General features: G+C 35.9%; 2 protein-coding genes across 2 annotated transcripts; one reads left to right on the top strand and one right to left on the bottom strand.

The window, feature by feature from the left end:
• Positions 1-875: 875 nt before the first annotated feature.
• On the top strand, positions 876-3,159 carry LOC111921670 (vicilin Cor a 11.0101). Its single transcript, XM_023917252.2, has 6 exons — positions 876-1,261; positions 1,358-1,727; positions 1,817-1,995; positions 2,084-2,167; positions 2,242-2,511; positions 2,592-3,159. Exons 1-6 carry the CDS (start codon positions 911-913, stop codon positions 3,024-3,026), a joined length of 1,689 nt encoding a protein of 562 aa, XP_023773020.1. The 5' UTR covers positions 876-910; the 3' UTR covers positions 3,027-3,159.
• A 682-nt stretch (positions 3,160-3,841) lies between these two features.
• Positions 3,842-7,808, bottom strand: LOC111921671 (type I inositol polyphosphate 5-phosphatase 4). The gene is made up of 11 exons (XM_023917253.3): positions 7,315-7,808; positions 7,142-7,226; positions 6,823-6,891; positions 6,321-6,513; positions 5,633-6,236; positions 5,360-5,553; positions 5,053-5,161; positions 4,802-4,950; positions 4,422-4,709; positions 4,253-4,320; positions 3,842-4,126 (listed from the first exon to the last, which is right to left on the bottom strand). Exons 1-9 carry the CDS (start codon positions 7,342-7,344, stop codon positions 4,481-4,483), a joined length of 1,662 nt encoding a protein of 553 aa, XP_023773021.1. The 5' UTR covers positions 7,345-7,808; the 3' UTR covers positions 3,842-4,126; positions 4,253-4,320; positions 4,422-4,480.
• Positions 7,809-27,047: the final 19,239 nt, after the last annotated feature.

Here is a 27,047-nt window from a genome sequence, read left to right on the forward strand (position 1 = left end):
ATCTCCCTTGACTTTAAACATTCTCAGCTTTCTAAACGTTTGCGTATATCTTATCCACTGATAGTTTTGTCACTGGTACCGATATTTTATATTTATCTACTAAAACATACAATAGTTCTTAAAATTTATCAATATAATCGTTAGAATTCAATTTATAAAATATATTTACGCCACGTTATGACAAAATACTAGTTCAATATCACTATCATTTATCAAACTAGACACTCACTTTGAAAAAGAAAATTATTAATAAAAAGACTTCCACAATAAAATATAAGTTTGTTTGTTTTCAGATGCTATGAAGTATTTAGAAAAAAAAATTTATTAGCCTATTAGAGGTTTTACACCGATATAAATTAAAAAAATGTTTAGATGAAAAATAGTTTATTTCAACTAAAAACCTTTAATAAATTATTTTTTCATAAATTATCTCATATATTTACTTATAAACTAATAAGCTAATAAATAATAGAATTTTTTTTTTTTTCATAACACCCATAAAAAAAGACAAAACAATGTAGCCGAACTTATCGTAATCTAATTATCTAAAGGATGATAACGACAAAATCCAGCTCCCAACACTCATTTACACTGTTTGCTGCATACATATTCTGTCGTCTTGTTCAAGTTCGCCGTACAGACGTACAGCCACGTGATCACCCACTTCTCCTCACGTGGCCACCACTGTTTCATAAAACTATAAATCCTAATCCATAAAGTACCACCCTTTTGTCCTCTTGTCTCAGCTGGCATTTCTGCTGACACGTATGAAGCCATTTCGCCACTTGCCGCCATGCATGCTTCCACTTCATCCTCGCTTCGGACACCTCATATGATGATCCATTACACGAGTTTCACTATATATAGATGTAGATGATTGGAAGACAATCAGCAAGTCAAACCGGAAAATATGGAAGTTAAAGGAAGAATTTGTTTGGTTTTGTCGTTGTTTGTAGCTGTGTGCCTTGTTTCTGCCACCGTGAGTCTAGCTCGGAGTGAAAGAGATCGAGAACTTGGTGTTTGCAAGCTCAAGTGCGAGGAGCTTCGGGGGGCGGAGCAAGATGAGAAGCTTACGTGCAAGCAGAGTTGCGAAAAGTACCATCAAGAGAAGCAGAAGAGGGAAAGAGAAGGTGGCCAGAGAAGAGAAAGAGGACAATCCGGTGGCAGATCCGGCGAGGGTGGTGGTCAATACGACATCGTTTTTGCTGACATAGAACGTGAACTCCGTGAGATGGTGGGGAAATGCCACCAGAGTTGCCAGGTAATTAATGTGAACTATAAATACTTTCCGATCGAGGGATTTGTGAACAACGATTTGCATATTCTCAAATTCCTTTAATTCCGGTATGATCACTAGGGGAGCAAAGGAGAGCAAGAAGATCCGGAATGCTTCCGGACATGCATGGAGCAATACGGCCGGCCGGAGCAAGGGAAGCGTCGCGGCAGAGGTGGTGATGACACCAGCATGAGTCAAAAGAGCCGAAAAGGCGAAAGGGAGTATGGGAAAGGACAACAATTAAATAACCCTTACGTCTTTGAAGATCATCACTTCACAACAAGGATAGAAAGCGAACAAGGGAGTGTTAGGGTTCTTCAGAAGTTCACTGATCGATCGGAACTTTTCCAAGGTATCGGGAAATACCGGGTGGCAATTCTCGAAGCTCAACCTCAGACCTTCATAATTCCAAACCATTGGGATGCAGACGCTCTGTTCTTCGTTGCAAATGGTATCAAAACTTCTTGGATCGCCATTAACCAATTAAGTTGATTCAAATTATATTTCAAATCTTTTAACGGGTTTTGATCAATTTCACAGGAGAGGGGACTATCAGTTTGACCAACACAGAAAATTCATTAGAAAATCACAACATAAAACGTGGCGATATTTTCCGAGTACCCGCCGGAATCAACGCGTATCTGATTAACCGACACAACAACGAAAAACTTGTGTTGGCGAAGATTCTACATTCCATCTCCGTCCCCGGTGAGTTGCAGGTGAGATTCGAATTCATCTCATAATTAGTTGGGATTACTACATTCAGATCGAAGAAATTAATGGTGTTGATTACATTTATGATTTCAGACATTCGTCGGCGTAGGAGGTGACAACCCCGAATCATCGTTTTTCAATGCATTCAGCAACGAAGTTCTTCAAGCTGCATTCGATGTAAGTCTCGTTTCTTTGGATTCTACGATGAAATGATGGATATCGAGTGTTGATGTTTGCGAATTCTTGTATAGATGGATCGAGGTTCGCTGGAGAAACTGTTTGGGCAACAGAAACAACAACAAGGGATATTCAAGAAAGCTACGGAGGAACAAATCAGAGCGTTGAGTGGCAAAGATGAAACTCGAACATGGCCGTTTGGAGAAAGAAAGGGTCCTTACAATATCTACAAGGAGAAGCCGTCGGTCCAAAACGAGTATGGAAACCTCCATGAGGTCGATTCCAAAGATTTTTCGGATCTTCGAGACATGAATGTCGCCTTTTCGTTGTTCAACATAACACAGGTGTGTGTTTCTCTAAACTCTGGCTCAGTTTCTCGAACAAAATCAATAAAAATGGAGTAATAATGGTTTTGATTTGGTAGGGATCAATGGCGGGGCCGTTTTACAACACAAAGACGACGACGGTGTTGGTGGTGGCCGACGGTGTCGGTCTATTTGAGATGGCATGCCCTCACTTATCCGAGCAAGCTGGTAGGAACATTGAAACTTCGCCTGGTTACGAGAAAGTGAACTCTCAGATTCGACGGGGAACCGTGGTGGTGATTCCGGCTGGTCACCCTGTTGTACTTGAAGCTTCCGGCGAGCAGAACCTGGAAGTGATAGGATTCGGGCTGAACTCAGATCGAAACGAGTGGTTCCCACTTGCCGGAAGGGACAATGTGATGAGCCAATGGGAGGATGAGGCGATGGAGCTTACATTCGGCATTCCGGCGAATGAGGTGCAAAAGGTGATAGAGAAGCAGAAGAAGAAGCTCTTCTTCAAGGGTCCGGTGAGACGCGGTCGTGCTTTTGCCTAAACTTTATGTGGTTGTTGAGTTTTGACGTTGTAATCAATGGTAATTAATGTGCTAACAATGTTTATATAAATAAAACGGCCTTTCCTTTCGTGTGTTGTATCAACTATCAAAGTTGGCAACACATTTTTCTTAACTGAGTTCCAACTTGTTTCCTTTTTGTTCGACTCGTTTTCTATTGGTTAATTCTTCAATCGGTTAAGGAAAATATATAATCCATATTCGTAAAAAGTAAAAACTTTTCTATCAAAAAGTTTTGATAGTGTATATATTAAAATTAAGGAAAGAAATGATCCCCAATAAGATATGAAATGACAATAGTTAACACAAACATTGCCAGTATCAACATATGAACTCCAGTATGTCTCATGATATGTGGTAGATTTAAGAAAGAAAAGATTCCATAGAAAACACTATATAGAAATTACTTAACATGTGGCATCGTATGAAAATAACAGTCATAAGTACCCATTAGTATTTTTCTATTAGTTTTCTGGTCATATTTAAGTCCTAGTTTTACAAATTACAATACTGATTTGTTGCTTTTTGTTGCTAGTTTTTCTCATTTCTGTTGTAAGCGTGAATTAAGGCTATCCAAACAAGCCTTCTTTATTCAATAAAGCCTGCAATTCGATCCGGGACCTTTGAGATTCTCTTTGTTTTTCTTGTTCTAATTATTAACATCGTATATATTGGTACATGGTTGGATAGATTCAGGTTGAATGATACGCGCTTTTTTTTTTTTTTTTTTGTTTTTTTGTTTTACAAATTACAATTTATATAGGATCTAATGAGTTATCAATGATACAATAATACCGTTTATGTTGGTGAAGATAATTCTATAAACGTCCATTATGCGATCATACAACACATATATACATCTCATCCGCCAGACTATACAAAGGGCCGAGAGGTATATGGGCTGCCAAGCTAACTGTTCTATGAGGCCATAAATAAAAATACATACTAACAGTTTCATCTTTTTTAATACAGTGTTTTATCTTTTGGTGTATAAAATCAAACAAAAGAAAGAAAGAATCATGGTAAGTCATATGACCAAGCTAATCAGCAGTCTGATGCCTCTACGTAAGAATGATCTCTTTCTGCATGCAAAACAACGAAGAAAACAATCATCAACAGTTTTTATTTTATAGTATTCATTGGTTTGATTCAACGTTAGACAAAAGACGCGGCCCACAAAATTAAATGATAAAATCTAACATACGTACCCGAATCGCCAGCAGTTTCCGTGTGGTTGCCTAAGAATTCGAAAAATGGAAAGCAAAATCCACAAATTCTGTATGATCAAGAAACTAATCAGACCTTCAAATCAAGATTTTTAGATAGTAAGATCATGGAACACGAAACCACAAAAACAGAAAAGTTAAAAGAATTGACCTTTTTGGGGGATGTTGACGAATCGATTACTGTTGTCCCCATGGATGTGTCAATAGTGATCAGTAGAGACTTAGATCTCCATATCTACGTGAATAGGGTAACAGTTCTTCAACTTGGATCCTAGCTGAATAACTACTAATGTTTTTCTTGAACCGGTTTCGGGTATTAATAGACTCAACTTCTGCTAAAAATATGCTGTACACGGGTCTATGATCCGAAAATCTAGATTCCCCTCGAACGTATGACATTTGATGGAGTCCGTTTCCATACCACAAGATTCGATCACACCTAATTTATAACAAATTAATTAATACTAGCTAGTATCAAGATCATGAAAGCACAATGATCGATCCTAAGATAAGGTTATATATATGGTTTACCATGCAGGAGTTCTTCGTTTTTCTCTGGGATGCATATCGTATCCTGCATAATGATCGGAATTATTTGAATATTTATAAGTTGGAGGGAAATATATCCTCCCTTCTTTCCATCCCTCGAATACGCGTCCCCTTCTGTGCTCTATTCGGAGCTGTAATCATGAAAAAAAAAAAAAAAAAAAAAAAAAAAAAAAAAAAAAAACTCACAAATCATTCGCTTAAAAGTTTGAAACGTTTTCAACATCGAGACTTGCCTGATCGTTTTCCAACAATGCCCTCCAGTTTCGCATCTCTACCAAGGTCTTGGCGGACCGGTAAGACAGGGCAATTCGGTAATTTAAGTCACCAAGCCATATGATCCGGCTAGAGTCATGTAAAAGGAAGGTTAAGAATTGTAAGTTTACCAACATTTGGCCTGTTTGTTACATCGGACATGACATATGATCGCTTTAGCAATTCTTTTGTCCATAAAAAAATGTGAGATATGAATATTATGCGAATATCCTTTTCATATAACAAACACTGTCTGGGTAGTGAAATTATAAGAACATTTGGTCTTACTCATGGTCGAGAATCGTTTGAGGAGAATTCTTGTCTCCTGTATCTTGAACACGTGGAAACCGAGTTTTCCGTAAGATTTCCATAACATCCGAGTTTCTTCTGAGCTCGTCGCCTTCCTTTTGTCCAGATGTCAAGTGACTACATATGAAGCAAAAGCTCGTTTGGTGCAACGACATGCTAATAGATATAGAACCCTGAAACAAATCAATTCAAGAATAAAACAATCAAAATCATTGAAGTTTATTTTAAAAAAAAAAATGGAAATTTAATTACCTTGTTTCCAAGATAACCCATCAATCCTCTACCCACACACGACACTTTCATATTATGAACATCGTCTCTAAGATCGCTCTTTACCCATACAGTAAGATAAATCCCGACCATTTGCTTACTCGCAACCAATGAGTATTTAGACTGCTCCAGCGGTTTATCTTTCTCCTCCATCGAGAAAGAACTGCTGTATGGTAATTGGGTGTAATTTGGGCCATCGGGTGAATCGTCAGGCCCGTTATCTTCATCGGATGACCCGGACCCGAAACCCAGGTCAAAATCGTTGCATCGGTTCCCGAAAATGGCTCGATCAGAGACGCTGTATCTATTGTCGAGTCCGGGATGTGGGATTTCCCTCATGCTACGACTCTGTGATTGAAAAGAACGCCGGTGGAGGAAAGACGAGGGCTTTTGTGAGACGCATCCTTCGAAATCTGAATCTAACTCTACGACTGGATCGGGAACTGGTGAAGGGAAATGGTATCCATCGGTCGTTCCCGGAAGACTATTTAACGTTTTTCGGATTAGGGATTGCCATTTTTTAGCCGGACCATTGTCTTCTGCTCCGAGTACATTACCAGCGTTTAAAGGGACGATTTCTTGAAACCTAATTCACCAATTCAAAGGGACCGTGTTAGTTTTGTCACAATCAAAATCTGGAGTTTGAATCGTTTGTAAAACTAAAAGTTACCCAAGAACGTAAATATCAGCAGGAGGCGAAGTGTGTAACCAATCTTCAAGATTCAAAGAACTCGTTGGAGGTTTTCCGGCGACGTTCCACGTGGCGACAAAGACCCTGTAGTTATTAACATCCGTCACTTGTGCACGATCAAGATCAAGCTTGTTTGCTCCAAGACAATCAGCAGTCCTCTTGCTTGATCTTTCTGTCCAATGCATATGAGAGATAAAAAAAATCTACTTAAATCCTGTAATCTTAGGTACTGAAGTTCACAATTCTATGCAGAATTTCGAAAATTTAAACTTTTGGCAGCGACAACGGATGGAAAAACATTCCGAAAGATAAAAGTTTTCCTCTGAAACGTGGTTTTTCACTTTCGTGTGTTTTCGACCTTCGTCAATTTACTTGATGAACATCCTTTATGAGTTATGATCGTGTAAGTTGTAACATTAAAGGATTTGAACTTGTTCAGTGGTCCAAAAGCACTAAATATAAAAATAGCCTGAAACTGCACCTGTTCTGCTTTTCTTGATGGTGCATATTTCTTTTGCAGAAAATTTGTTCCTCCACCCTTCATATCTACCTGAAAAGGAAACCCATTTAACAAAAGTTATTAAAGTCGTGGTAATTGCCACTGTTAAGAAAGGGTTCAAATTAAGAGCTCAAATGGCAGATCTTGAGAAACAAACAAGAAATCAAAGAACATATTCTCAGCAACAAACAGGAAAAGTTCCCAATGTCATTGGGATTCCAATTCCCAAATGCTACTTTTACAGGAAAAACGTACAATGATTTGATGCAGAACTAAAGGAAATAGCAAATAAGAAAACTACCTCCATGATTGAAATCATCCGCATCAAAGTCTTGAGCTTTGTTTTTGACATTGAACCATTTCTTGAGTGTTTTAGGCCATGAAACCTTCAAAGTCAAGAATATAATGTCAAATTCATCTAATTGAGAATATTCAATGACATAAATACAATGTTGAAAGGAAGAAAAAAAAAACCTTGTTCTTCTTGAAGATTTCGTCTCTCATTGTTCCCAAAACTCATAAATATAAAAAACCCACTAATTTAGTTACAAAAGAAACAATGGGTATGTTTGATTCAAAGGAAAAGGTTCCCAAAAAATCGATCTTTCTTCTTTGAGGCTTTGACTAAGGGGCGTAATATATCCCAACTGAATAAAAGAAAGATGAAAAAGAAGAAAAGGTAGGATGTTTATGAATGCCCAGAAATAGAAGAATGAAGCAGAGTCATGTGTTGAATCTCAAGTTATAAATAGGGGAAGAAAGTAGCAGTTTCTACGCATTATGGTTTCGTAAAATGCTAACAAAGAGTCAAATCAACGAGAAATCCAAGTTGGGGTTTCTTGAATGTTGCAGCCTATATTATACATCTTTCTTTCTTTCACCAATAGTTGTCTTTGCAGGAATAGAGGGGAAACGATGGAAATGGGAAAAGAAACTAAAGGGAACACTTCAAGTGAATGTCATATAGAAATTAGAGTTTGGGTTGGGTTCTGTTCAGCCATTTAATAATTAGATTGAAAATTTATTTATTTAAATGAATTTATATTTTCAACCCAATCTTTTAAATAAATGAGTTACAGATTAACTAGTCTAACCTATTAAATAAATGAGTTAAACTTGAGTTAACTAATTTAAAATCAATTAAATAAATTATATAATTAAATATTATATCACTTAAATTATAAAACGTAAATCAAACGTCAATGATAAAAACACAATTTTAATTCATAAATAGAAATAAATTGTTCAAATAACATTAAAAATGTTTTGTTTCACATTGATTTTGGAGAGTGACCAGTATTATCGGCGCTAAAAAATGATAGAAGTTAGGATTGAATTTTATTAAACATAGATAATAATAATGCAACATAGAAATTAATATTTTGATTAATACATGATAATATTTAAACAATATTATATGTATATATATATATATATATATATATATATATATATATATATATATATATATATATATATATATATATATATATATATATATACACTAGGTGTGACACCCATGTATTACATGGGTTTATTTAAAATAAAATTTAAATATAAAATTCTAAACATTTAAGAAGTTTGAATTTATAAGAAAAATGAAAAAAAAATTGAATTATAAAAATTCAAGTGTTTTTTTTTCTCTTTTAAATTTATAGAAATAATCTAGATAAATAATTAAAAGAAATTAATAAAACTTTAACTTGGTAATTTTGAAATTAGAAGGAAAATTCATAAATGAAATTGATATGCATTTATTATTACATTTAATATTATGTGGAATTTAATAAAATGGAAAAACAATAAAATGACATGTGGATTAAAAATTAATTTAAAATTACCATAAAATTACATGTGGCAAAATGAATGAGAATGTGACATGTTGCAATAACATTTTCATTTATTAGGGTATATATATATATATATATATATATATATATATATATATATATATATATATATATATATATTAGTTTATAACCCGTGGGCATCACGGATTAGAAAGGTAAAAATAATTTTAATTAAATTATAAGGTAATTATTGAGCAATGATAAAAAAAAATTAATAATTTAATAAATTAGGCAATAAATATTACAAATAAAGTTTTTGTTGACGTGTTTGATATGTGTAAAATGGATGAGTGAATTAGTGGAAATTTAATTAATGAGGAAAAACCTTAGAATGACAAGTGGCAACTAATTAATGTGAATCTCTAATTGATTGACATGCGGCAAATGTGCTACTCTTTTATTAGATAGGGATATATATATATATATATATATATATATATATATATATATATATATATATATATATATATATATATATATATATATATATATATATATATATATATTAAAGTTAAATGAGTTGACGGTTTAAAAACGGGTTGAAAATTTTTACCAAACCCAACCTATTTAATTAATTGGGTTGACCCATTTAAGTTAAATGGGTTGAAAATCTCAACCCAACCCGCCAATTTTGGGTTGGGTTCGGGTTGGGTTGACGGGTTGGATCGATTTTTGACAACTCTAATACAAATACATCATTGAAATATGTTTTAATTAAAATAAAAGTTAAATAATAAAGTGTAAATATTAAAACATCAACAATGTGTTTTAATTCAAGATTAATGATACAATCATTATATCGTACTATAAAATATAAATTTTAATATATAAAAAAAACTATACTTATACATAGTAATACTAGTGTTTCTTTAAAATATTTATAATGAAATAATTTAGTTTGCTAATAACTTTTATTATTTTATTATTCTCAAAAAGATGTTTGAACAAATTTTGTTTTATTATTTTATTATTTTGTTTCCTTACAATGACATTTATTGAAATTGGTGTTTATATATTGTTAGCAATGTTGTAAATGGATTTGATTCTTAGTTATATCGTTTGTGATAGTGTCAAAAAAAAATTAACATATAAGGAAAGATTCTCATCACCAAGTTTCAATCGGACAAGAAACTTGGAATCATGCGACTTGTATTGTGTGATGAATGAGAAATTTCATCTTTGGGAAATTAAGATTAATTCCTTGTTCACATGTAGATGTGAGTCAAGTGAAGGAATGGAGGATTTGGTACACATTGATGTGCACTAGTCAGGTCCACCACAAAGAACGATAAGATTGTTCGTCATAATTTACTAAAAGTTTAGTCAATATGGTTATGCTTATATGATTAAGTATAATTATGACACTTTGGAAAAGTTTCAATGTATAGCAGAACGAATAAGAAGAATCAATTAGGCAGAAAGATAAAAGTTTCTCCAGACTGAAAGGAAATGAGACGTACTTTAGTATCGTGTTTTATGATCATCCTAATGATTATGGAACCATATTCACATAACTAAGAAGAGGTGTCGGGAATTGTTGAAATGGTTAAATCAAAAGGATAAGTCATACTTTGTTCCAAAATCGAGTTTTAGAGTTATACTCTAGTTACTCCAAGTTGTACCTTGAGTAACATATTCTAAGTATGTTTATAACACCTCATGAAATGTGGAGTAGAAAAGTCCCTTACTCTTGCACATTTGAAATTGGTAAGTTGTGATGTTTTGGATAATACAAAAACCAACTAAGACCAATTGTATGAAGTGTTTTTCTTGATAAGAATCTGCATTAACTATTTAATGTTTGTTTGTCGAGAAATGTTCCTTGACAGAGAATCTTATAGGTCAAGAGTTTAGTGGGAGTATTAATGATCTTGAATAGTTTCAAGAGCTAATCAAGAATAAACCTATTATTTATCACTAGCACACGACTTGAGGTTTGTAACCTATCGTGTTGACATATTCTTGTTTCTGTGTCATTCCATTTAAGTTGACTATGCATATGAGTTCAATGAGTTCTCATTTGATTACATAAGACAAAGCACCTTGATCAATGAAAGTACATTGATCAGTGTAGGTGAGCTGCTAAATAACTTGGAAGCAATGGTAGGCCCTTGTGCTGTCGGATGGCAAGAAATTGAGATTAAGCAAGTTCAGTCCATAAAATTTTGAATTTGTCATAAACCTTGTCTTTATGATAGTGTTTAGAAGTGACGAATTCACATGGATAGAAATACATATACCATAAAATCTAATATGTAAGAGGTTTCTCTCTACTTCATGAATATGATTGTGAGGAAACACTTTCACAAGTAGATTTTAAAGGATTGGAGTAAGCAGTTGTGGTAATTGTGTTCTCAAATTCGAGTATAATTACATCCCTTTTCATAGTTCGAATTGTGATAAATGGAAAATAGTTTGAACATTTGGGACTTACCGCTATAAGTTCTGAAAGGGTTTTGACACACACGTAAGCTATCTATTGAAGGGTGTATGAGCTTGAGAAGTCTAGGAAAAGACTTATCAAAGCACCACGTATCAGAAATCTGAACTTTGGTAAGAAATTCAATAGGTATTGATTTCTAGAAGTCCAGTTGATTTCGGAGTACATGTAAAACTAGTGGGAGCATAATCGTTATGTTGGTAAGAACATAATTGTTATGATAGTGGGAGCATGATTATTATGTTAAGTGTTGCAAGTTAGCAATGCTATTTATAGGAAACAAAGTTCTAAATTTACAAAGTCGCAGAATTTGGAAATTGTTTCGCTATAGTAAGACTTAAGTGAGAGTGCATCAATACTTCATTTTGAATCTAAAAGTTTAGATTGAAATTTTAATAGAACTTAGTCATCAAAGTATATGGATGTCATGTTGAAATGCTTCAGCATAAGAAATTATATATATGGAAATATTATAGCAAAAGACTGATCAAGTATCATGTCTTTATGTAAGACATTATGTATCAAATTCCATATGCTTTGGATATAGGATTGATCACATATGTTATAATATTCATTCGCTCTTATTTTTCAAATGCCTATGGAATTGAGAAGGAAAAAGGACTAGAACCGAATATGACTAAAATTATTAAACAACTGTCAAGGACAATTTAAGGTTTACCAAAGATTGGTTGCTTAGGACAGTTGGAAGTATAGTAATGGATGGACCCTATTGATATAATTCGGAATAGATAGGATTTTATTTAGAATGGATAGTCATATGGCAAGTATGGAAATATTTCCATAATAGGAGTTGGATATGAAGATTCTATGTGTAAGTTAGAAACTTTTATGCAAGAAGGATGTTCAAGGAATGTAACTTGAATGTGAGACTTCATATCCATGGAATTGTTCTGTAATAAATCTCCAGTGGAATGTTTTGTAATATCATTGGCAATGTCTCTGTGACTTTGGTACCTTGACATTACAAAAGGGAACATTGCATGTAAGTTTAGACTCTAACAAATTCTGGTAGTGGCATGAATTTTGTATTCTTACACTTATAATAAGGATTAGGGAATTGTGTAATGAGCATCATTGGAAATGTGTTCAATTGATCTATTTCACAAAGGAAGGACCATAGATAAACATAGTGTGCATGCTTAGAGCATGGGATGACTATTGTTTTAATTCAAGTATTTAGTTGATTGATCGAAACATTTTACAATGAGTAAGGTCCAATCAATATGGTGATTAAATAATAAGTGTTTTATTTATATTCAAAAGATTAAGACCATATTGGATTAGGTTATTCTTGTGTTTCACTTCGCATGTTTTACTTCCCGAATAACTAGGTTATTCAAACATCCACAGTCAGTCATACTTTGGAAATAAGTAATGAATTAAGATTGTCATGAATCCATCTGTAGATTGTCTAAAGGCTTAGACATAGCAAAAGTTTGTTGCAGTGTTCATGAGTACTCCTGAAATAGGAATTTGAGTATTATATTAAACCCACACTCATTTGAATCACTTTATGGATTTTATCACGAGTACGCCTGACAATGGAGCGGGTTTTGACCCCGATCCGATCCAAACCCTTAAGAATTATATGGGTTTGGAGCATAGTTTTTGATTTGTTTACCTGTTAAGGACCCACACCGCTAACCTTTTTATTAAAAGGGTCGGGTATGGATCATCACTGATCCGCTCCGTTTATAACCCGCCCCGTAAATATTTTGAATTATTGGTTTATATTTTATATTTATTAAAGTTTAATTTTAATTCCAATCGAAAGTCCAAAGGGAAAATGCCAAAGTCCAAACTGTTTATACATAAGAATCGAGGAGCCGACTTCTAGACTTCCAGTCTTCTACTTAGAATTATGATGTCATTTCATTTATATTTCATCAAGAAATCATCATATTTCATTCATAAATCAATAAATTCATTCATCAACTGAAAGAAAGTTTGTCATTGCTATTCTCTATCACTACAACTGACAGTAAAAAATAAATCAGAAGTTACTACAAGAGTGATTTTTAATTCCAATCGGAAGTCCTCGAGTACATAATGTGTTTTCTAAATCAACATTTGTATTATTTAAGAAATATTATTTTATGAATTAAGTAAAATGTGTTTGATAATTTAAAAAGCCTATGGGTTACGGGGTGGGTTTGGATATCCGTTGATTCAGTGGATAAGGGTATGGATTTGATTATTCAATACCCTCCGGGTTACGGAGCGGGTTTGGATCAGATTTTGAAATTTGTTAAAAAGGTTTGGATCAAGATTGATTTGCGTCAAACCCGCTCCATTGCCAGGTTTAATCACGAGTGATTGTGAGACGAAAATATCTTATATTCTTGAAATGGAGACATATAGTTGTTATTTACAAGTCGGTTATGCATTGATAGTGCGTAAACGCATCAGTAACTTGATTTTATAAAACGTATTGTTGTGTGTGATTTAATGAGTAAATTGTGCAAACATATGAGTCGAAGTTTATCTGTTCCTTTTACCCTAAATGGGATAAAAGCGATATATGTGGGCCCCTCGATGAATTAGTGATGACACCCTGAGCACTTGGCCAAGCCTGGACTAAGTTGATGTGTTCAATTATAGTCCGTAGTCAGTCGTCATAAATCGGAAATCGGGAAACAACACATGGACAGAGAGAATGATTATAATCTATGTCTCATGTCCATACGATATCTTGTAGAACGGAGGAATATTTGATCCCTTATCTAAAGGACGCGTCACTGATAAGATCAGAGTTTGACAACGGCTTTTGGTAGCTACAATTTGCTAATCAATTTGGTAATTATACTTGCCACTATAGTTATTAGACTTATCCAAGTGGGAGACTGTTGGATTAGGTGTCTAATCCCATAACTATTCTTGGTATAAAATTGAATTGATAGTAGCAATGTCCTTTTGGGTTGCCTTCAAACCTGGCAATGGAATAGGATGGTTGTTAGAGAGAGAATAATGATTTATTACTTTATTACTTGGTTGATAAATTAATTTGAAATCAAAATCATTATTTAATTAATGTATTATGTGAATAATATATTAATTATTAATCATATAGTTTAATTTGATGGGTTTTAGCCATATGAACATTCCTATGTGCACATGCAACCTTAATGCTTGGATCTAGGTTTCTCTAATTGAACATACATTGAATCCAAGACTTCTAATGGCTAATAGAGTATAATAACAATATGAAATCAGATATTAGAAGTTTACCTTGAATCACTTGCTTGATCTTCTTGTTCTTGGAGCTTTAGAGTCACAATTGTCACTCCTCTAATGGCTTACAAACACCAACTAGCAAGAGGATGATTTGAGAGAGAGGAGAGGGGATCAAATCGGCCAGGGTTTCTTCTCTAAGACAAGTGCCGATTTCCCTTGACCCTTGGGGTCTATTTATACTTGTAAGGCTCCTAGGGTTTCATCCTTAAACCCTAATTGGATAACTTAGGCCCTAAGCAATCCAATACCCTAATAGATAACCCCTTGGACGAATTCTAAGCTTATCCTAAGCCCTAGAAATCGTCCACTATTATCCTTAAGGGATTTATAGCCCAAAGTCTAACTATCATACAATTGACAGTGTAACGCCTGTGTTTCCGGGCTTGCCATTTTTTAGCAATGTAATAGTCTAGGTTAACCTTTGTAACCCGTTTTGAAATAATAAGAATGTATTATTTGAGTATTATGTGTTTTGTGCTTAATTGCTTAATTATGTGATCTGATTAATTAAGAATAAAAATAAGCGTCAAAATTTAAGTGTAAAATAAACTTAATATCTTTGGTTAATGTCGTAGTAGATGAAACGAGGTTTCCGAATATATATAGAACGCCCAAATCTGACTTTGTATGAGGAAGTTATGATTTATCGAAGTTTCGACTTAGCGGTATGCAGCCTGAAATACTCGATTTGAGATCGAGCGGTTTTTAGCCGAAGCATTCTAAACGAGGATCGAAGGTCTCGTTGTTGGTATCGAAGCGATAAAAAGTTAGGCGAGAACGGACGTCAAACGAAGAAGTTATGAATTTATAACGAAGTTTTTCTGTCGCGGCCTATTAAAAATAAATAATAAAAATAAAGTTAAAATTAGCCGACGAAGTCTAAACGAAAGTTGTAGAGCGTAGTCTCACCTTCGCGTGGATATAAAGAACGTCGAAAACGGAGTTCGTATGAAGAAGAAATGAATTTCCGAAGTTTATTAAATAAATTGTATTTATTTTTAATTGGAAAATCCGGTATTATCCGAAGAGTGTCGACACTTCGGATGACGCATGCAGTGACGACTTCGGAGGCCAGTACGCCCCGCGTAGTCCGAGGCTCCAGCCTCCTATAAATAGCATCCGAAGGCAGCTGAGTCTTTTGCCAATTTCTTCTCTTCTCTCTCCCGTTTTGCATCGTTTTGCGTGCCAGAAATACCCCGACGCCCCGGTATTATTCTCGAGCCCCGAGGCAAGTCCCGAGATCCCGAAGATCCCGAGAAGTGCGGTTCCCGAGCCGAAGCTCTGCCCGCGAGAAGTTCGATTTTTGTAGAGATCTTCCAGATCTGCTAAGGATTACTACTTCTACAAGTCGTAGTGCTGTCTGATCATCTTCTGATCAAGTGAGTGTATACTACCTTTCATAAACACGATAATAATACAAGTATGGTTCGAGTGTATTAAGTATATTGTTGTTTATATGTGTGAATGTGTAGTTACTTTCTTCTAACGCATGATTATGGAGTATTTTATACGAAATACGTGTTATGTGTAGAATTCGTTGTTATGTGTGTGAATGTATGTTCACCCTCTTCCATCTCATAGATCTGAATTGATTTCTGTGAAATACGTGTTATGTGGGTATGCCTCATCTGTTATGTGGAATATATATTAAATGAAAATGATATACAGGTTTTAAACTATGTATGAAAATATATATTTTATCTACTAATATGTTGGGTAGAACATGGGTAGATAGTTGGTGTGTAATAAACAGATGAGAGGCCTCGATGTTGTTGTTGTTGTTGATCTAGTTATTCAGCGGAGTATGGATAACGACCACGGACTCTTTCTAGACAGTCCAGTGGAACGCTAGTAGGTTCATAACCTGTAGGTGTTGTGAACGATGTGTTCACCGGTGTACTCTATCCCCTTCATGGTTGCCTTTAGGATATCTATTGTTGAGGAAACCCCTTAGCAGTGATGTCCGTCCCGATGAAAATTCTAGATTAGGTCCCTTAAGATAGATGTTATTTTAGGGACGTAAAGCAAGGATAACGGGAATGGGTAATCGGGATAGTAAGTGGTTGGCGAAATTAAATATAATTTATTTATTGTGGGTTGAAAACCCTATATGCTCACCAGGCTCCCAAGCCTGACCCACTCAGTTTTATTTGTATTACAGGTAGTGGCGCGAGGGCATAAGATGGTTGAATCATCAAGTTGTTTTGTTTACAAGTCTGTATATGTATATATTTGTTGCAAGACTTGTAATGTTATCGTTTATGCTTTATGGTCTGTATCGGAACATGACATCCCGAGTTTTGATTATATAATGAAAATGCATCTCTTGATGAAATGCTTTGATAAATATTATTTTATCATGTTTTGTTTTGGGAACAAATTCCGCAACTCTTTCAAATCAAAAGGATTTACTCTGAAATTATTTAAAAGCATAAATGGAAATCGGTCTTTTCTGGCAGAGATTTTGGGGATGTCACAGACAGTTTATACCCCTTTATTTAATTAATCTCTTTAAGTCACCAAATTAATTCCTAATTAATTTATGACTTATATTAATGAAATAATAATATTATTATTCCTTATATTATTCTCATAATATATTAATAATATTTCTTCTCTCATAATAAATCATCCTGTCAAGTTGCTATGGTGAAGGCAACCCAAAAGGACCATGCACAACCGGGTCAAATACTTGCCTAATATAGTTGCAGTCTTAGACACTATTCCAACAGTCTCCCACTTGGATAAGTCTAGTAACTATATACAAGTATATTCCGATTAGCAATCGTAGCTCTCATAGTCGCTGTCAAACTCTGATCTAATCAATCTTGTCCTTCAGATAAGGGATCTTACAGTCCTCTGTTTAGATATCATGCTGAAAATTCTATGGAACTAATTTGTCTAGCATTTGGTTTCTCGATCTCCGATTTATTTGACATAGAACTTAATCGAACACATCAATTCAGTTCTGACCGGGCCCGGCACATAAGTCAAATCAAATCATCGAGCGGCCGAGATATCGCTTTTACCCTCTTAGGATAAAAGTAACAGACAAACTTCGACTTATATGCATTTACTTATTCATTAATCAACTATACACAACAATGCGTTTTATAACATCAAGTTACTGATGCGGTTTCGCATTATCAATGTACAACCAACTAACAAATAACAAACCATATATCTTGGTTTTAATACCATATGATATTATCGTCTTGCGATCACCCTTTTATCACATTCCATAAGGTGATTCCAGCAAGCGCGGGTTTGTTCCAATGCTCAAAACTAGTTCATAAGCACTCATGAACGTTGCAGCAACCTTTTGCTATGTCTAATACCATTTAGACAGTCTACACACCAATTCATGACAATCTTCATTCATACCTACTTCCAACATATGAACGATTGTGGACAATTTGAATAATTCGATTATTCTTAATAAACTCAATTATTCTGGAAGTCAAAACATGCAAAAATGAAACAATAGTTAAACAATTAACACAAGACAGTAACATTACTCATAAATAATACTCCTTTATTTAATCATCAAATATTACATTTATCTATTACACGTTTCTAATACTATCTAATCTATACTAATATCATCCTTCAGCCCAATACTCCTAGCATGCTGCAAGTGCTTAACCCTACTCAGTCCCTTCGTAAGCGGATCTACTGGGTTATCTTCTGATGATATCCTCTTCACCACGAGTTGTCCTTCTTCTACACGATGTCTAATAAAGTGATATTTTCTGTCGATATGTCGAGATCTACCATGATCCCTCGGTTCCTTGGTCAAGGCAACCGCTCCTTCATTATCACAGAAAATCTCCATGGGCTCCTTTATGGCAGGTACAATTCCAAGATCACCGATGAAGTTCTTCAACCATATTGCCTCCTTAGACACTTCGCTCGCTGCAATGTACTCTGATTCGCACGTTGAATCAGCTACGGTTTCCTGCTTGGAACTTTTCCAAGTCACTGCTCCTCCATTCAGGGTAAAGACCTAGCCCGACTGCGAACAGTAGTTGTCCCTGTTGGTCTGAAAGCTGGCATCACTATACCCTCGCACCTTCAAGTCATCACTCCCTCCGAGGACTAAGAACCATTCCTTCGTCCTCCGAAGGTACTTAAGGATATTCTTAACCGCAATCCAATGGGCTCTGCCAGGATTCCCTTGATATCTGCTAACCATGCTCAAAGCAAAGGCTACATCAGGGCGAGTACAAGTCATAGCATACATGATTGAGCCAACTGCGGAAGCGTATGGTACTCGGCTCATTTCTGCTATTTTAGCTTCGGTACTCGGACTTTGAGTCTTACTCAATGTGGCATTACTTTGTATCGGTAATTCTCCCTTCTTCGAGTTTTCCATACTAAAACGTTTTAGTACCTTGTCTAAGTATGTGTTCTGACTAAGTCCTATTAGTCTCTTACTTCATTTTCTCACTATCCTTATTCCCAGAATATAGGAAGCCTCTCCGAAGTCCTTCATAGCGAAGAACTTCCCGAGCCAGGACTTAACTTCCTGTAGAGTCGTGACGTCGTTTCCTATGGGTAGTATGTCATCGACATACAAAACGAGGAAGCTTACAATACTCCCACTGGCTTTGACATATACACAAGATTCATCTTCGCTTTGTACAAATCCAAACTCTTTGACTTTCTCATCGAAGCAAATATTCCATCTGCGAGACGCTTGCTTAAGTCCATAAATGGACTTCTCAAGCTTACACACTCTATTTGGATGCTTCAGATCGACAAAACCCTATGGCTGAGCCATGTAAACATCCTCAGCCAACTTCCCATTAAGGAAAGAGGTTTTGACATCCATTTGCCAAATCTCATAATCGTGAAATGCGGCAATAGCTAGCATCACTCTAATAGACTTTATCTTTGCAACTGGTGAGAATGTCTCATCATAGTCAACTATGGGAGATTGAGTAAAGCCCTTCGCAACCAATCGCGCCTTATATGTGTGCACATGTCCATCCATGTCGGTCTTCTTCTTGAAGATCCATTTGCACCCAACCGTCTTACGTCCGGGCACATTGTCAACCAAATTCAAAACTTGGTTGTCATACATAGACTGAATCTCGTTGTCCATTGCCTCTTTCAAAACTCTAACTCTTTCGAAATGTCTAAGAGGTAATGACTCGTCAATTGGTTCAACCGGAGTTTCCACCTCAGGTTGAGTTCCAGCGGTAGAGGTTCCTTCATCTATCGACTATTTAATCTCTTCAAGCTCGATTTGCCTCCCACTGTCTCCTTGGTTTATGAGTTCTCTCTCTTAGAAAACTCCTCTCCTCGCAACAAAGACAACATTGTCCTTCGGTCTATAGAAGAGATATCCAAAGGATTTCTGCGGGTAGCCGATGAAAATACATCGCTCACTACGAGGTTCGAGCTTGTCGTGAGTATCTCGTCTTACGAAAGCCTCGCAACCCCAAACCTTGATATGTGCTAACGAGGGAGCTTTCCCTGTCCACATCTCGTGAGGTGTTTTGGCAACCTTCTTAGTAGGGACTCGATTAAGGATATGGGCGGCAGTCTCTAAGGCATACCCCCAAAAAGAGATAGGTAGTGAAGCACAGCTCATCATAGAGCGAACCATGTATAACAAGGTTCGATTACGCCTTTCTGCCACACCATTCAACTGCGGTGTCCTAGGTGGCGTCAATTGTGAAACTATTCCACACTCCTTGAGATAGTCGTGGAATTCAACACTTAGGTACTCTCCTCCTCGATCGGATCGAAGCATCTTGATTTTCCTGCCCAATTGATTCTCCACTTCATTCTTGAAATCTTTGAACTTTTCAAACGTTTCTGACTTTTGCTTGATAAAGTAGATATACCCATATCTACTATAGTCATCGGTAAAAGTCACATAGAAGCGGTTCCCATCCTTCGTGGTTGATCTAAATGGTCCACATACATCGGTATGTATTAGGTCCAATAGACCCTCACCCCTTTCACATGTACTAGTGAAGGGTGACTTAGTCATCTTTCCAAGCAAACAAGACTCGCATGTGTCATCTTCCCTAAGGTCGAATGATTCCAACACTCCATCCTTTTGGAGTTGGGCTATGCGCTTCTTGTTGACATGTCCAAGACGACAATGCCACAAGGATGCTCTATCCATACCATTGGAAGAATCCATGCATAAAACATCATTTCCTAAGTTATCTACAATCATAACAGTTTCATAAATTCCATTACACGGTATTGCTTCAAAATATAAGACACCATTTAGATAAGCAAGAATAGAACCACTCTCATTATTAAAAGAAAATCTAAAACCTTGTCTAAACAAACCATGAAATGAAATGATGTTTCTTTCCATTTCTGGAAAATAGCAACAATTGTTCAAATCTAAACATAAACCATTCCTAAGCACTAAAGAATACATACCATTGGAAGAATCCATGCATAAAACATCATTTCCTAAGTTATCTACAATCATAACAGTTTCATAAATTCCATTACACGGTATTGCTTCAAAATATAAGACACCATTTAGATAAGCAAGAATAGAACCACTCTCATTATTAAAAGAAAATCTAAAACCTTGTCTAAACAAACCATGAAATGAAATGATGTTTCTTTCCATTTCTGGAAAATAGCAACAATTGTTCAAATCTAAACATAAACCATTCCTAAGCACTAAAGAATACACTCCAATCTTGGTCACAGGCGACGATCTTCTGTTCCCCATGATTAGATTTATTCTTCCATGCTCCACATCCCTATTTCTTCTTAGTCCCTGCAATTCAGAACAAATGTGGTAACCACAACCGGTATCAAGGACCCAAGAAATAGCATGAGATGAATCGTTATATTTAATTGTGTATATACCTGCGAAAGACGGCTTGATCTTTCCTTCCCTTATGGCTTGCAGGTAGTCTGGGCAGCTTCTCTTCCAATGCCTTATTTTATGGCAATGATGGCACTCTGCCTCCTTAGGGTTAGGACAGGGTTTAGCAGGATCAACTTTGGTCCCACTAGAAGAGGAACCATCTCGGGACTTTCCCTTGCGGTGGCTCTTAGACGGAGCCTTCCTCTTCTTGCCTCTTCCTTGCCCTATGGCCAAAACAGGAGCAGCGGGTGGATTGGGAGCGGGTGCAATAGACTTGTCCTTGAGGTTGCTTTCAGCAACCCTAAGGAGACCTTGGAGCTTACTTAGGGTGACCTCTTCTTTCTTCATGTGGTAGGTCATCCTAAATTGATTGTAACACGGAGGCAAAGAGTGAAGCACCATGTCGATCGCCAAGTCTTCCCTAAAGTCAACATTCAACTTGCGAAGACGGTCGACATACCTTTTCATCTTTTGCAGGTGCACAGTAAGAGATTCTCCATGAACCATTTTGGCGGAGATCATGTTAGTGAAAATCTCGTAACGCTCTTGCCTCGCGTTTTGGTGGTATCTCTCCAACAAGTCTTGGTGCATTTTGTACGGATACATGTCCTCATAGGACTTTTGGAATTTGGCATTCATGGTGGCTATCATGATGCAATGTACCTTTGTCGCATCACGTTCATGAGTCTCAAAAGCAGTCATTTCAGCCGGAGTAGCGATTTCTGGGTTGATTTTCTCGAGCTTCTCATCTAGGACATACTCCTTGTCCTCATAGCGAGCAATTATGCGAATGTATCTTATCCATTCGCTAAAGTTCGTCCCATCAAAAGTCACCTTTTGACAAAGGCTCATCAATGTGAATGAACTAGCAGCAGCGTTGTTTGCGTTCGACATCTACAAATAGAAAGGACAAAGATAGATTAGAATATGAATCCCTAATTATCACCCAATAAGAAAAATTAGGGCTAGGATCCAACAACAATATTTACATATTAGAAAAGGGATACCGTAATCTAACATGCAAACAATTTGAAGGTAAGTGAATGACGATTCACTAATTCTCCATCACGAAAACATAACTTTAAGTTCTAAATGTATTGAGAATTCCTAGGTTTGGATGAGATTCATTGAAACTTTTCAATGGCATGTTTAAATCTCGATATGCCCCTCTCGTTTGTGACTGGGATACCGAGGATCACAAAGTGGGTGTGAATTACCATGCAAATTCACATGGTGCCTTCATTGTAACAATCACCTATTCGATGTGTCGGTAAACCATACACGCTCCATCGAACTATGATAAACAATGAATCACCCTTTGCCACTTTTTCTTAGAACTAATTAGTGTGCCGGTAAACCACACATGCTCCACTAACTTCTTAGCAAGGGTGCAAATTGTAATTTCATGGGATTGTATCAATTCACTTTTCCTAAAGTAACTCAGATTGGGAAATTTTAAAAAACATGTACTTACTTTGTATTTCATATTATACTTTTAACGAAGAGATGAGGTTGCCCTATCCTACCCGTTCGGCTAACGACCCTCCACCGATCAAGCAAGCGGTGGGTGTAAGTGTACACCCATTAAGCGCCATTTTATAGGCAGCAACCTTATACCCACCTTATAGACCGGCTTCGTGAATGAGGCCTACTAACGGTAAGACTAGCATTTTAATTATACATACATACATATATATATATATATATATATATATATATATATATATATATATATATATATTAATCTTGTAATATTATATTAGTATAGGGTTGAATTTTAAACTTGTAAAAATTCTAGGGTTTGAAATTTAAATTGTCTAAATTAAACTTTTAATGACAAAACATAAATTTCAAAACTTGAGGGCAAGTTTTAAACCTTTTTTAAAACATCGGGGATCAAATAACAAATAATCTAAATTAACAATTAATCACATAATTATCCATATTTGATTTATTTAATGATTTCTTGCAAAACAATTTACCAATTTAATTAAAATAATTAATCAATTATCACATAAGGAAATAAATATTTTATTAATTGATAAATATCTTCAATTAGGTCAAGAATATACTCATATATATATATATATATATATATATATATATATATATATATATATATATATATATATATATATATTAAAATCGGATTTATATTGATCTAATTTGATTAAGGCAAGTATCTCAAAGATAAACAACAAGACATCCCGAAGTTTCATTTTGCTGACGCTCGAACTCGCCGAGTACCCAGATGGACTCGCCGAGTTGAGCCTACTCGCCGAGTACCACCATGGGACTCGCCGAGTTCATCAGGCAGAGGACAAAAAAAACAATTTTTTAAGCAACAAACAAGCAATCAATGCATCAATTCAATAGAAACCAATCTAGGCTCTGATACCACTGATGGGTTTTAGCCATATGAACATTCCTATGTGCACATGCAACCCTAATGCTTGGATCTAGGTTTCTCTAATTGAACATACATTGAATCCAAGACTTCTAATGGCTAATAGAGTATAATAACAATATGAAATCAGATATTATAAGTTTACCTTGAATCACTTGCTTTATCTTCTTGTTCTTGGAGCTTTAGAGTCACAATTATCACTCCTCTAATGGCTTACAAACACCAACTAGCAAGAGGATGATTTGAGAGAGAGGAGAGGGGATCAAATCGGCCAGGGTTTCTTCTCTAAGACAAGTGCCAATTTCCCTTGACCCTTGGGGTCTATTTATACTTGTAAGGCTCCTAGGGTTTCACCCTTAAACCCTAATTGGATAACTTAGGCCCTAAGCAATCCAATACCCTAATAGATAACCCCTTGGACGAATTCTAAGCTTATCCTAAGCCCTAGAAATCGTCCACTATTATCCTTAAGGGATTTATAGCCCAAAGTCTAACTATCATACAATTGACAGTTTATACCCCTTTATTTAATTAATCTCTTTAAGTCACCAAATTAATTCCTAATTAATTTATGACTTATATTAATCAAATAATAATATTATTATTCCTTATATTATTCTCATAATATATTAATAATATTTCTTCTCTCATAATAAATCATCCTGTCAAGTTGCTATGGTGAAGACAACCCAAAAAGACCATGCACAACCGGGTCAAATACTTGCCTAATATAGTTTGCAGTTTTAGACACTATTCCAACATAATTAATATGCAATCAGAAGTTAACTTGGAGTTAATTTTGGGATTAAAGGAATTAATTGAAACTGTATGGACTAAATGTGACAATGTTAAATAGTTGAGTATTGAGCATTCTAGAACTTCCTTAGAGGGGGGGGACAAAATCTAGATGCTCCTAGGGTTTCCTTAGGCTCTGAGGATGCCTTGGAAGCCTTAGGGAGGAAGTTAAGGGATTAAGGTTATCTAAGATACACGTGCCCTATCCTAAACCTTCCTTATCACCTATATAAACCCCTATAGGGTTGGATTCCGTCCCATGCATTCCAATAAAGGCTTAGAGCCGAATTTTCCATTTCCCTTATCTCTCTACATAGTAATCCTTGGTTTTTAGGTTTTTTTGTGAGCCATTAGAGGCGCGACACTTGTGGCTCTTGCTACCAAAGGTCTTTCACGCAAGGTTTTTAGATTGTTATTACACTATAACAATGAAGGTATCTATTTTAATCCCTATTGTGTGAATTTGATTATAATACATAGAACCTATGGTTTTTTCTTTTGTGTTGAAGTGACATGTTCAATTAGAGAAAACCTAGATCCAATTCAGTGTGGGTTGCATGTACACATATGATTGTATGATTTGCTCAAAACCCATCACAAACAGCATCAAGATTCAACACCCAAAACAAAATTTAAAAACCCTTAGTAGCAATGGATGGCTTAGAAGCAGCTTGAAACAGTGTAATACAATAGTGTGTCTAAGATTGGCTACATTGTTAGGGTACCTAGGTAATGTGAACTACAATACCATGCTCCATTTTTGGTTTCTTTTGTTGATGGTAATTTAGAAAATATATAGAAGAACAATCTTTTCATACTAAAATGACAATTTATTTGCCTTGATTCTTTTTTTTGGCAACAAACACTTTTTCTTGTCTCTACTTTTGTTCTTAAAATTATGGGAGTGTTTTTTTTATAAGCATCAATTTTTTAATGATGATGATTTTGTGGTTGTGCATGGTGGGTGGTGGTGCTGGTGGAGATGATTGGCCTTAGATGGTGGGTGGGTCGAGGTGGTAATGGTGATGGGTGGTAGTGATGGGTAATGGTTGATGTTGGATGGTGGGTGGGATCGATGTGGTAATGATGGTGGGTGGTGGTTTTGGTGGATGGTCGATGGAGGTGGTGGTGGTCGGCGGTGTTAATCTTGGTTGGTGGTAGTGGTAGTGGGTAGTAGTGGTGGTGAACGTGTAAATGAATCAATAGTCTGTCTCGTGTATTAAATCACAAATGATTGCATGTATTTAATCATATATGATTTAACCACAAGTGATTATATGTACATAATCACATATGATTTATATGGAAAAAATTACTTTCGCATTCTCAATTCACTAGTTGTTCTCATGTATTTTGTAACACCCCAAAAATCATAGGATAAAAATTTCATTTTTAATATATATATATATATATATATATATATATATATATATATATATATATATTCAAACATTCATTTATCTTTATTCAAACATTTAAAGTGTCCCAGAGTAAAACAATTATCAGAGTAAAATCCCAAAATCACAAATTGCGGAAAAACACGGGTGTATGCGTTGCGATCAAGCCGAGCCATTCCCTTTCGAACCAGAAGTACCTGAAATCATAAACCACAAACTATAAGCATAAAATTTGGTAAGTTCCCCAAATACCACATACCATACATATCAAACAAGCCATACATATCTAGTAATCAATAAAACATGCTATGTGCCAACCATAGTCTTGTCATTATGTCACGAGCCGTATCATGGTCTTCCTTGTCAGGCCGGGGGCCAAAACCCTGGGTGTTACAGACAAGTGCCAGGAGCCACCTCCTGGTCTTTCATGCAAGTATCACAAAGACAACTAGTATACGATCTACGACTAATTAACTAATTAACTGCCATAGTTCAGACTCTGGTCTTTCATACAAATTGCCAGGAACCACCTCCCGGTCTTTCAAATAATTCCCAAGGGCCGCCCCGGGTCTTCCTATAAAACATAAACCACATGGGTCGGCATTAGTGCCTTCGACCCATAGTACAGTGAGGAGACTCACCTCGAATGCTGAAGCTTACTTAAAGAAATCCCTAGTTGTTGCCCTAACGACTCTCCGAGTTATTAGTACAAAATAACTCCCAATTCACACTTGGGTTCCAATCTATGGTCCATAGACCATACTTGGGGTAAAATGGTCATTTTACCCCTGGCCCAACTTCAACCAAAACTGAGGCCTAAAACCAAAAGATCCACAAAGTCCCACTAATGGCCCAATTTTTCAAATTGGGCCCAACCCCATATGGGCCTTATCCTAAGCCCAATAATTTCCTTAGTCCAAAAAGTTAATTTCGTATTGCCCAAAAGGTCCAAAGAAACAAGTCCAATAAAGTGGACCAAAGATGTGAAGCCCAAAAACACATCAAGCCCAAATGCCAGCTAAACGTTGTACGCGAGGCATACGCTCAGTACGCTGGGCGTACTCGAAAAATCCTGATTGTGACCTTAACTTGGTAAGCTAGGCGTACGATCAGTTACGTGGGGCGTAACCTAGCTTATTCCAAAACAGATTTTATGGCTTAACCATTTAAGCACTTTTCACCCAAACTTCAGAGAACCTTAAAATAA

The sequence above is a fragment of the Lactuca sativa genome, chromosome 9, assembly GCF_002870075.4.
Source record: "Lactuca sativa cultivar Salinas chromosome 9, Lsat_Salinas_v11, whole genome shotgun sequence".
Classification (NCBI taxonomy): Eukaryota; Viridiplantae; Streptophyta; class Magnoliopsida; order Asterales; family Asteraceae; genus Lactuca; species Lactuca sativa.